The sequence below is a fragment of the Hetaerina americana genome, unplaced genomic scaffold (assembly GCF_022747635.1).
Source record: "Hetaerina americana unplaced genomic scaffold, ioHetAmer1.1.p SCAF_1, whole genome shotgun sequence".
Taxonomy (NCBI): domain Eukaryota; kingdom Metazoa; phylum Arthropoda; class Insecta; order Odonata; family Calopterygidae; genus Hetaerina; species Hetaerina americana.
In genome coordinates, this window is record NW_027286069.1 from 46,342,197 (window position 1) to 46,355,135 (window position 12,939).

Genomic DNA, 12,939 nt, shown 5'->3' on the forward strand with positions numbered 1-12,939 from the left:
GTATAGGGTTGTTATTTTATGAACCTGTTTCTTGTCATTTTGTTTAAAAAATATTTTGGTCAGTAATAAAAGTTATATGCTTTCTAAGGTCACAAGTTTTTGTGCATTCTGGTGACACAACCAGAAATTTTGCTTCTTGGAGCTTCTCATAGTTGCAAGCATTTTCTCCTGAGAGATTCACCTGCACACCTGTCCAGAAATTACTGAAAGTTTCTCACTGGCTGTTTGTTCTGCAAACACCTTGTCTGTGTGAACAAGGTGCACTACCTGCAGAGGAAGGTGAGGCTTCAAGAGTTGCTTGAAACTTTCCCCTTCCACTCAATTAGGTTTCAAGGTAAGGATGGATGTAAGACCCCTCCCTAAGATTTGGTAATATTACATAAGAAATCCATCGAAAGTTCATTTAAACCAAAGACACGTTCCAAGGAAAAGTGAGGTTTTTTCAAACATCAAATCAAAAGAGGTAACCTCTATATTTTGATGAACTATTGCTTCAATGTGCAAACCACTTCTGATCTTCACACTGGAAGATATTTTATCCAAAAATCATAAAGCATTATTTAAGGAGAAACATGCTGAAGTTATTAAGAGATTACTTATTCTAAAACTGAAACAGATTTCTCAATTTGAGTCGAACATTGTAATCAGGGATCTGGAAAAGCTTTTTTTTACTTGACTGAGTTTGCCATATCCGCTGGTAGATGTTTTATGGTTTATCAATTAAAACATGGGATTTATGATTTGCAAGTAGCATAGCCAGCCAAGATCTTTGAACAGGACCTCGGCTTTGGTGATTAGAGACCAATTTCTTAAAGCTATAAGTCAAACCAGGTAATTTAATAACATTGGTACATATTAGACTAAACATTTAAAACCCACCATCTGACATGCTAACATGCTTTAAGTGTTCAAGAAACTTATTTTTCAATGAAATATCTTCTATTACTTAACAAGGACAGGTAAATGGACTCTTAGCATCAAGAAAGATGTTAACAATACATAGTCACCAACTAAAATTTAATCAAACTTCATTTTACTAAATTCAATAATACCTGACTTTATTCAAGAGAGAGCCTTTCATGATATCCCAATTGACCTGAACAACATGTGAGTTCTTAATTCTGTAACAAACTATTCAATTCAAAGAAAATCCCACCCCCACTAATGGTATCGACATTCAAAAAAATGCAATAGGTATTTGTGGGTAGACCTGTGAAAATAGTGATGAAACCTGAGGAAAAGCTTTTTTTATTAGTTCTTATCTGATGTACATGCGTATATAATGACTGCTTATTTTGTTAACTAAGGGAAATTGGAAATAAGATTGAACTGCACTATCCTCAAAATATTCTTACATCATCCTGCTAACAATATCCTTGATTTTTTTTTATTGTTCCCTGTAGATTTTTCCATTAGCATCTCATAAGAAAAACATGCTCCGAGAGCAAATGCATTTAGAAAGTTTTGGAGTTGATCTTCGACTAGAATGATGGAATGTACAGGTCAACAAATAGCTTGTACCTGCAGTTTAGGTGCACCTTAGCAGAGGAACAAAAACACTATTGAAAATAATAAATTATTATATTGGTGAAATCCAAGGGGTTGGATTGAGTTTTCTGGCCCACCTGTAATGTGAAATCCTTGCCAAGGGTTAGTGGTATATGCAATAAATGGTTAAGGCAATTACATTATGTATAGCACTTTCTCAATAAACAACAATAAAAACTGAAAGTGAGCCAACCAATTTTTTTGAATGAATTTCAAATACATTTTACAAACGAATTTCAACTTGCTCCACCTAATTATATAGTCATACATGGCAAATGTCCATTAAAATGTTCTCATTCATCTTATTCAGCCTTTTCTCTTTCGTTAATTGTAATATGCTACTTAAAATTGAACATCAATGTAATGATAACCACATTGAAACATTAAGAAATGTTCCACTTACTGTCAAATTCTTGAGATAAAAAGCACGAACAGAATAAACCACAGGAAGAATTAAAAATTTCAGCATTTTATGAGAGAAATTAGGCATTTCCCATGATATAAGTTAATTTCCTGATCAGTGAAAGGCTGCATAGCATTTTGGGCTTTTTCTGCGATCATTTTAGATTTCCTTCAATTCCGGGGCATATGGGAAAAAAAGTGGAATTGTCAGAGTTGATGTACCAATGTGCAAAATTTCAACTCTATGAGTCTTCTTCAGGGAGGCTAATATTGTTGGATTTACATATATACAAACACTTTCATGTAAAGAGGTCTATGTGATCTTGACAAGGGATATTGATCCCATCATTGGCTCCAGCATGCCCCACATCCCTGACCTGTTGCAACACGTTAATGTATTCACTTTGGAGAAATCTCATTGCCTCTGCCTTCATTTTCTTATCAGCTTTCTACACCAAATTAATGGTATTTTTTGCATTAATAGATGATGAAATTTTTTTTGCAAATTTCTGGACTTTGAAGGCCAACTCTGATATTTATCATTCATAGCAACAACTGCATTACATCAAATTGACCCACATTGCAACAGAAATAATTAATAATGAGAAAGCTTCTCCATTCAAAACATCTTATTTCTGACTCTATCATAATATACCAGATCCAAATACTTTAGGAGGTATTGATACTTAAATGAAATAATGTAATTTCCAAATTTCTGTACTTGCTGCTCTTGATTTAAAAACTCAATGTCCCACCTATGAAGCCTGTCCCTGATAACCTCTATATATAACTCGCTCTAGAGGAAAAGAGAGAAAGTAAAGTCTCTTTTACCCTCAATCAATCAATAGTTTAAACTGCAGATCAGAATGGATGATCTTCAAGCATCCTGCCAACATATGTCAACTGTATTGACAGTTGCACTAAGGCCAAAGCTGTTTTCCTGCCAGCGACAACTTTTACATTCACCTCAGCTCTGAAGTGGTTAGCTGATAATACCAAAGTTGCAGAAGATGGGAGGGAGTAAATCCTCTCTCTCTCATAGGCCACTTCTGGGTGAGGTCAAGCTTCATAAAATAAGAAATAGAATACCATGCTATTTTCAGTCTCATGTGAAGCCATTGTCAGCAAATATTAAAATGCATACCAAAGTGCAGTATTTTAACCTGAGTCTATAATTTGATGAATATATACCTATCTTTGGCTTAAGTTCAGTAAATACTGATGATTCATTCGTGTCCATAATTTCACGCAGCACCTTATGTCCTGAGTGATATCATGGGCAAAAAAGAACATGAATACTTAAAAAATTCTTATTCTGATGAAACACTTCTGACTTGAAAAATAGGAAAATCAATAAATGCAATACAATTATTGGTAGGCACAATAAACAGCATTCACTCCAAAACTAACTACACTTCAAATGAATTTAATAGAGAACTCATAAATGTTATTTAATACTAGTACTTTATTTCAGAAATATTCTTCCATTAGAAACAGTAATATCTTTAGAAAGAGTATAAGGTATTAAATAATACGGAAAATTACAGAATTAGACAAAAGTTTGCTCGGTGGGTTGACCAGTGACTAGTCACAGAGCACAAAAAAATAAAATATATATATGTATGTGTGTATATATATATATATTAAGTATTCATTGAAAATATTGAAGTGAAAGAGACCAATTTTATTAAAACAAAGCATTCATAGGAAGCTGTTAAAACTGAGAGTTGGAATCCTTGCATTTAAGTGCATGCATTGATGTTACAACAATGAAACGATTTGTTAGTACAAAATAATTTTGAATGAATATAAAAAGCTCATACCTATTTTCCATTTCTTACTGAAAACATATTTACAAAACTTTTACATTGACCATAGTATTTATTATACTTGGATATCAATTGAAGAATACTTTTGAATAGGAAAATCAGTAATATATTAATTGGAACTAGCACTTAACACATTTGTAAAAACTGTTGACATTTTTTTAATACAAAGTTAGTTATTTTTCTAAAAATATCACGGAACACAATAGACAAGCTAAAACGAGCTTACTTCTGTACAAACACACATGCCATCACAATGTTTCACACATATCACAAACAATACTGTTTCATGTGTCACAAAGTTACATAGATTGTTCATTTATTACAGTAAAAGAGCCTAATAAACTCATGACATCAGATACTAGTGGTCAGAAATACTGTGCGAATTAGTTTTCATAACTTCACAAAAATGACCACTATGGCCAAGAATCCTTCACTCTAAAAGACAGTCACTTTCACTATGATGTAAACTTTGTAACAGTCACACTTTTCATAGACTTTTGTTTAGAATATTTTGCATGAACTGGCTAGAAATTACTCATCTAGCAAATTTAATGAAATTAAATTCATTAGGATTTTAGGAAACATTTGCTACTAGGAAAAACTCAAAGAATATAGTAGCAACTACTGCAAAAGCAAAAAAGCTCTGTATAGCTTAAAATCAACTGCTCGGCATTCTTAAATTACAAGTTAAGATGGTTTTTCCAAATCACTTATTGGAAACTATTACAGAATATGAAAATATCATTTATAAGTCTTAAAATATAGTAACATAAATTTAAATTATAAAGGTGAATTATCACATTTAAAAGCTGGAGGAATTTTACACTGACAACATGTTGAATTATAAAAAGTTGTTACCTGAAAGTTATTCCAACAATTGTGGTCAATTAAAATGCTCTCAACCCTGAATATAGTTTAAGATGGAAGAATTTATCATGCTTCACCACCAATCAAGTTCTCAGACCACATATATAATGTACCCAGTGAATGTACAAAAAGCAACAGAAGAAACTGTCTAACTTTGGGAAATCAATTTGCAGCCCTAACTCCATTTATATCTATCTGCTACATTGTCAAGTTCAATACCATTCTTCCAGTTGTATATCTTGTATTTCACACAAATAAATGCTATCAAAAACATGTCTTTCAGAACATCAGTGCCATTACTACAAAATGTTATCAAAGTGTTCTCAAATAGAGATACTCCTTTGCACATATAGATATGGAAATGTACTCATAAGAAATGAAGACAGATATGAAAGAAACCTATGCTTTCATGACATAGGATTTTAGTCGTACACCAGAATGCTCCCATGTTTAATGTTCTTATTGCACAACAATATTATTCAGCATTCCTAAACGTTAAATGAACTCAAATCAGACTTCAAATCGTACATAGACACAACTTCACCTAAATAAATTGTGGATAGCTATTAGTATTTCATCAGTGTGACCTTATCCTCCTGTTGTATACCGGCATATTGCTCATATAGCCATAACATCATGATGATTGGGCAGTTAATAGGCCTCTGAGAGATATCTGGTAACCAAAGTATTCTGAGAGATCATTCACTTCTGAATGACAACACAGTTTGCATGGATACATGCATGCCATTTGGCATTTCAATCAACTGATAACCCAGCTTTAATTAACCCAGTAGAGGTTACCTACAATAAGAAATAACCATCACATTTGTTGTTATAACTGCCAAATAACACTTCACTTTCTCAGGTATTCCTCTCACAAAGAACCACAGCCATGCCTTTCAGTCTTCTTTTTCAACGCCACAAAGTGACCTCCACCAATGAAGTAGCTGTGAATTCTCAAATTAAAATTTTTAAATTATATTTTCAAACTCCCAATGCAACACTGAGATGTCAACTTCCTTAAATGGACTGCAACACTTTCTTGGTTGATATACTCAGGCTAGGAATGAGGTAGCCACTAGCCTTGAACATAGGTATGAGCAACCATGAGACAAGCTGTTCAAGAAAAATCATCAATTCCTGTCCCTCAATTGCTGTCTTCTACTGTGGGTAGCCAAAATGCCATGTTTGTACATGCTGATGCCAGCATCATGTATTTTGGATTAAATTGGACACACTGAACTGGTGCTGGATGATCAGCATTCAAGACACATACTTTACAACCAGTGTCAGCATTCCACACATGAACCCTGCCATCAGTAGAACCACCAAATACAAATTGAGAATCAGGGCTGAAAGATGCCTCAATTGGAATGCCTTTGTTATTTAGATGCCCAGCAAAAGTCTGCAGAGGTGTTCCATGGAAAGCATCCACCTTGAAATGGATATGAGAGCCAAGTAAAATATTATTCTTATGATCTTCATATAAACCAAAAAACAAAATGCATAACAACAAATTTATAAATTCATATATTTACAATGAAAGTAGAAATTGAATTATTAAAATATTACCCCAGCATATGAAATAAAGACAAGGTAAAAATATCAGAGCTTCAAAATTTTTCAAACTGCAACCTACGACTATGGGTTATCCACAGGAGATAAGCAGTCAAATTCGCCTTATAGTCATCACAATATCAAACATTCAACCCAAAAGGGAAACATGTCACTAAAAATCTCTCTTGCCTTTCCCATTCTGTATTATGAAATGTAACTATAAACAGCACAAAAGATTAACCTTAACCTCTACTCATTATCTTCAGCAGGAAACCTGTCTTTGAACAGATTGTAATTGAATTATGTCGCCACGCCCGTCAACCTTTTAAATCTTCCTTCATTTTTTGGCATGTGCTTCCTCTCATGATACATGTTTGCCAGCATGTCAAATTTTCTTCCTCCTTTTCCTTATTTATCAATCCATTTCCCCTTCATCACTTTCTTTTGCAATTATCCCTTACTCATGATGTGGCTTTCTTTCATATACCTTTCAATACAACACTTTCTCTCAAAATATTCTCATTATCATGAAATACTTGGCCATCTGGTTTTCTCAATTCTTTGCCTCAGCTACATCTCTAAAACTTTGATGAAAATGCAAAATTATCAATTTACCACTATGAGTAGATATTGCTAAGCAATCCACGATATAACTGATACTTTGTCATACTTTTTCTGTCTTTCTCTTCTTTCTTTCAACAATAATAGAGATCTAAAAATACCACAGTAATTATTTTAGAATGTAAAATGGAAGAAATCACCAATTAACATTGGACAACAAGTTTCTTACCACATTGAAAACCAAAGTTCATCATAAGAGTGAGACAAACAGGCCTAAGAGCAAAACTTTCACAATAACCAACCACAGATGCCATAAATTCTAGGCATGACAAAGCTCTACACTCAATAATCCCATTGGGAACTGTCGTCACTGTTGGAAGCAATTAAGGATGGCTTACATATCGAAAGAACCCTACAGATGAATTTTAAAAAGTTCTACTCTGCTCCACAACCAACTTAACTTAATTTAGTAAACTTTTGGGTTTTACCATCTTAAAAAAATTATACCTTAAAGCAAAATACTCAGGTTTAGCTTATATGTTTTCAGTGTCAGAGAAAGAAATAGCAATTTAATTCTGAATTTCAAAATGGCCCTCTGAACACCATAAAACATAGGTAGGTTATTTATGTTTAATTGAATTCATGACATACGCCACAAAGTTAATACTGATACATTCTCAGATTACCAAATTCTTAGATTAACCATACATTTTGAGCATTCTCCATCACTCACCTACATTGGATCATTCACTTCAAAGGATCTATTATTCTTCATATATTCTCAATCAAGGTAATACAGTTTTTAAAGGTTTTCTTGGTTTGGATAGTCCCTAATAACTATTTATTTTCTGAGTACTGAGGGGACTTCCTATTTCTTGATTTCTGCCTGCCTTCATGTTGTCTAAAAAGCTTATACTCTAACTTTTGCTAACCTGCTTTCCCAATGGTCTCCCTTCTATCACGGACATCAACATTCCACTACCTTTCAATATTTTCTTCACTCACTTTCTCTGCCTCATCTGGATTTCTCCTAGAAACTTCCTCTCTTCTACCACCCTATGTTAAACTTCAGTATGTCTTCCTCTCTATACAACCTATTTTCTCCATTCTTCACCACACTCGCATATCAAAAGCCTCCAATCTATGCTCATTCTGTTACCTTAAAGACAAAGTCTCACACCCATAAAGCACTATGCATCATATCTATCATGTCTTTACTGATACTTTTTTCACATCTTTACTCAAAGTTCTTATCATCAATTCTCTTCTTCTTGCAAATGCCTCTTATGCTAATGCAATTCTTATAATTTCCCTTCTAATAGATAAACTGCTTGACCTGCTCTAGTTTTTTCTCTCATGTTTGAATATATAACTCAGCTTTCCTAAATCTCAAGAACTTGATTACTTTTGTTTTCTTGTGGTTAATCCTTATCCCACACCTCGAGCATTGCTCCTGTAAAACATTCAATAATAACTGCAATCTTTTCTCTCTGACTCACCATTGCATGATCATCTGTAAACATACCAGACTTAATCATCTCACCACCCACTTTTATTCTCAGCTCCAGGCCTTCCCATGCTAACCTTAACATTTCCTCAGTAACCGGAAATAATGAGAATCCCTGTTTCACTCTGATGTCAATCACTGCCTGTCCCAATTTGCCTTCTACTACTCTTATCTGGGGCATTTGATTCATGTATTAGCCTCAGAGAAGTCATCGATACCTCCAGGCAACTCCCATATTTTGCAATGTATATCTCCATGAACTTGGACTTCTCTACACAGTAAAATACCTTGTTAGTATCCATAAAGCACACAAAGACATCCTGATTATACTTGATATTCCTTTCTACTAATGTTCTCATCAATGCAATGGAATCATCCATTCTTCTCCCCTTTTGAAGCCATACTGATCTTCACCTAGGTATTTAATTATACCATTTGTAACCTCCTATTGATGATTCTTAGAACTATCTCTGTTGCACATAAAATGAAAGTTATTGTCATATAGCATCACATAAGAGCTGATTTATATATTTTTTTAGCATGGGAATCAAATTTGATCTATGGGGATATAGTGGAAATATTCCTCCCTCATGGATCAAAAAACCCTTTCCCTAAATTTTCCCCTAAACTTTAGTAATTCTGCAAGGATATAAACCACTCCTACTGCTTTCCTCAACTTCACCCCCCCTAGAACTTTTCCTAGCTCACAATCCGGTATTCCTGGACCCAGGCTATCCTCATCAAATCTGTATTCCCTTTTTACTTCTAAACTGGCAAGCCTCAATATTTTCAAGGTTCTTCCACATATTCTTCTCCCATCCCTAAATCTCTTTGAGTTCTATTAATAACTTATTGTTTATATACTATTGGTAGATATAGTTTTTTCTTGCCACACTGAGACAATTCTCTTACCTACTCATATCAGGCTTCTACTTTTCCCTTATCAGAAAATTTTCAACATCCTAACACTGACCTTTCCACCCCATTTCTCCGGCCCTATTAGTTTCCAGAATTTTATTGCTTAGCTCATGGTACATTTTCTCCACATTTCCATACTTTCACTTCTTTCATCCATTCTCTAGGGTATCTTTCCCATGACCAATGGCCTCTTAATTTTCTTATTACTTACTATTCATTTTGTTTCATTAAATTCTCTTTCTATTCTATTCTTAATCTCCACCCACCTTTTCCACTCTATTTTCATTCCCTTGCCCTCATTTAGATATTTATTAAGTTTTTCCTTATATTCCTTCTATTTTACTTCAGTTAAACCTTCAAGATTCTACTTGGACACTCTCCTACCCCTAACAATCCTTTCAAATATTAAATTGCATTTCCAGACAACTTAAATATGGTATGAGTTGGCATCAACACTTGGAAAGCTGTGTAAATTAATGTCACAGCTTCTAAATCAATATCACACAGGACAAAATTTTGTGTAAAATGAAAATTCCATTATTTCTTTAGCAAGTGACACATGAATCAAAATCATTGCATTCATTTTAAGTGGTATATTACTATTTAAAGTACTTGATAAATGAACCCTTTCGGGACTATGAAATATATATATCAATTGTACGGCATACTCACCAGGCTAAAGTCATATTATTTGGATTTTTAGTCAAATTTTTTAATGTGAGATAAAATTAACAAAATAAGGTTTAATTCTTAGCCACATTTTAGGCTATCAGATGGCTGATTAGAGAACTACAAAATGTAGGTGCCCTAGAGAATTTATATCATGCTGAAACTGTTAGATGCCATATGATATCCTTATGTCTTCCCTAGCTAATTAATTGAAGAGATCAACTTCATTATAAAGTAAAATTATGATACATGGTAGTAACAGGTAGTCAATTGCAAGCATGAGATTTTTAATGCTAAAATATTTCAGTTCAATGAAAAATAGAATTTCATTTATTTTTTGATCAATCCCAAATATTACTACCAACATTTGTGCTAAATATCATTGCTACAGTTATTGCTAACAAAAAAGTAACTACAATGTCTCACATGCCAGAATTCTTGCATTAATCGTCATTAGGCTTTGAAGAGAACAGTAGGTAAGAAACTTAGCTTTGTTACTTCTTGCTATTGTCTTTAGGGGAGGCGAACGACTGACAGCTTTGGTCATTTACGCCATTAGAGATGGATAGGATAGGAAGGGTGGAGAGAAACCCAGCGTGGGCATTAGCCAACTGTTAATGAAAGGCGCCATGGGTCCTCAGCTTAACATCCCATCCGATGGACGGTGAACTCCCTTAAATGCTCTCCCCAAAGCACCTTAAGTAGGGATCGGGACACCACTGAAAAGTATCTGTCGCCTCAAGGATTCAAACCCAGGCTCTCAGGGTGGGAACCCAGTATGCTAGCCTCCGCACCAACCTGATCTCTGTTTTACCTCTTTAAACCCAATGCATTCTGGTAGTGAAAAAGAAGTTGGGCATGCATAACAATCTATGAGAAGAATGAAAATATTCAGCCTTTCAATCATAATTTCTTGCTTTGCCAAGGCACTCATTTATATTTAAGGAGAATTTTTGGGAGTTTCAACACAGTTTTCCATCATCTCTTAAAGAAGTTGATTTCTTTTACCTCACTATCTATAAGTGACAATACAAGGTGAAAACCCAAGTAACATTTTCACTTCACTCCACATGATTGTTCTAGAAACACATTCATCTGAACTTTCACAAGTGCAGAAAGGTATTAAGCCTACACTTACATACTGTCAAGGATATATGAGCTCTAGGTTCTGATTTCATTTACAATAGTTAATAATAATACCACACCTCAACTAGTTATTGTATCTAAAAGCTTTGTGCCAACATCTAACATCTGCTGCTTCAAATAAAATACGATAAATGCTATTCATAAAGGACTTTAACATACATTTTAAGTAAATTAAATTATAAATACTGTGTAAAATTTAGATTAAATATTAATTTCTTCCCACACATTACGTTGTCACAACATTTTAGGTTTCCTTTCATTTCTCCCCTGGCTACTGCTGAAAACTATCATCCCATGTTAGCACATTCCCCGGTGGTAGCTTACGAGGGCACAATTTAGATTTAGAAAAAAAATATGCATACAAGATGTCACCCAAACGACCGACAAGAGTTGAGTTATTTAACATGCATAATTCTAACATCCCACCACTTTCTGTTTATAACAATAAGAAGATGGCGATAAAAGTCGAAAGTGACATCCTTTTACGGAGAAAATTAAAAGCATACAAGAGACTATTATGTGTTCTTATGTCGCCCTCTTTCGTCTGCGTCATCTTCTTAGTCATGTATTAAAGTCACTGAGCATTATTCCATGTAAAATTTCATGTTGAGAAACCTTTCTACGCATAATGATCATATTATTTTATAAGAATCTATGAAATTCATACTTAATTAAATTCTGACACTTTTTCGCCGAGATAGCGTGATTTTAAAAACATTCGTATGTATAAAATGATTTCACAATATGTATAGATGAGGAACATATGTTCATGCATTAATAACGCACATCTGTTAAAAAATGCGATTCAGTTTCATCATTACTTACCAAGCGGATCACAGAGCCATTTGTTGAGACAAGTATGGTTTTTCCATCCCTACTGAACTTCAATCCAGTCCAGTCACATTCCTTTTCTTGACTCAATTTGAATGTTACGAATGGCCCCTTGTCAAAAGAACGCAAATCGTACAGTTTAATGCATTCCGAATTGACTCCAGCAGCAAATATCAGACCCTGTGAAAGATTTTAGATCATTCAGTTTCAAAATTAGCAATGGGCACATTAGGTAGAGCTAAATGTTGCACACAACAACCAAACTCCACATCTTCTTCAAAAATAAAATGTGTTTTGTTAACAGTTATCTCTGGGTGAACATTCTTGCTGTATGTTAAACCCATACTGATATTATTCGGATCGCTCGTTCACAAAACATTTGTTGTCAACATTTACGCTTACATGTATACTAAACGACGCATATACAATATCAATATTTAGGTGCAATTCTTAAAACAACAATTGGTTAGCATGCAACAAGTATCCAACTTATAGTATTGCTATATACCTCTGGATCAAAAGCGGCAACCGGCCGTCCAGAGAGATGCATCAATCCTTGGCAGTTTGGAGACCTGAGATCCCAAAGTCTTAATGTCTTATCCAACGAGCCAGAAAGAAAAGTATCCTCAACAGGAGAAATACACAGAGTAACTACTTTTTTGGTATGTCCTGGGAAATATCTTATGTATTTATTGTCATGCAAGGACAAATATCGGATTGTATCGTCCACTTTCGTTGAACTGTGAATAGCTGTGTTTTTAGCGTGCGTGAAATGTATGAGATCCACTCCATACTTCTTGCTGTTTACTGTTCTTGTTTGAGTGCCTTTTTCGCAGTCATAAATGACAATTTGATCATCTTCACTGCAAGAGATCAGAGTATCACCGTTTGGTGAAAAGTCGATACTGTTGATCTTGTCGGTGTTCTCACGGAACACCTTCGCGACCCTAAAACTCCTCACTACGTGATCCACCAACTTCATTTTAATGATAAATGTAACGAATAAGTTGCTACACACCACAGATATGCCGAGTCTTTACGTATTTACACTAATTATGACCTAGTGAAACAAAGACAGAACAGCTAATCTCAAAAAAAGGACAG

The 12,939-nt window shown here is 34.3% G+C and overlaps 1 protein-coding gene across 1 annotated transcript; it reads right to left on the minus strand.

The window, feature by feature from the left end:
- Positions 1-3,413: 3,413 nt before the first annotated feature.
- On the minus strand, positions 3,414-12,928 carry Wdr82 (WD repeat domain 82). The gene is made up of 3 exons (XM_071589379.1): positions 12,344-12,928; positions 11,830-12,015; positions 3,414-6,081 (listed from the first exon to the last, which is right to left on the minus strand). Exons 1-3 carry the CDS (start codon positions 12,815-12,817, stop codon positions 5,794-5,796), a joined length of 948 nt encoding a protein of 315 aa, XP_071445480.1. The 5' UTR covers positions 12,818-12,928; the 3' UTR covers positions 3,414-5,793.
- Between the last annotated feature and the right edge of the window lie 11 nt (positions 12,929-12,939).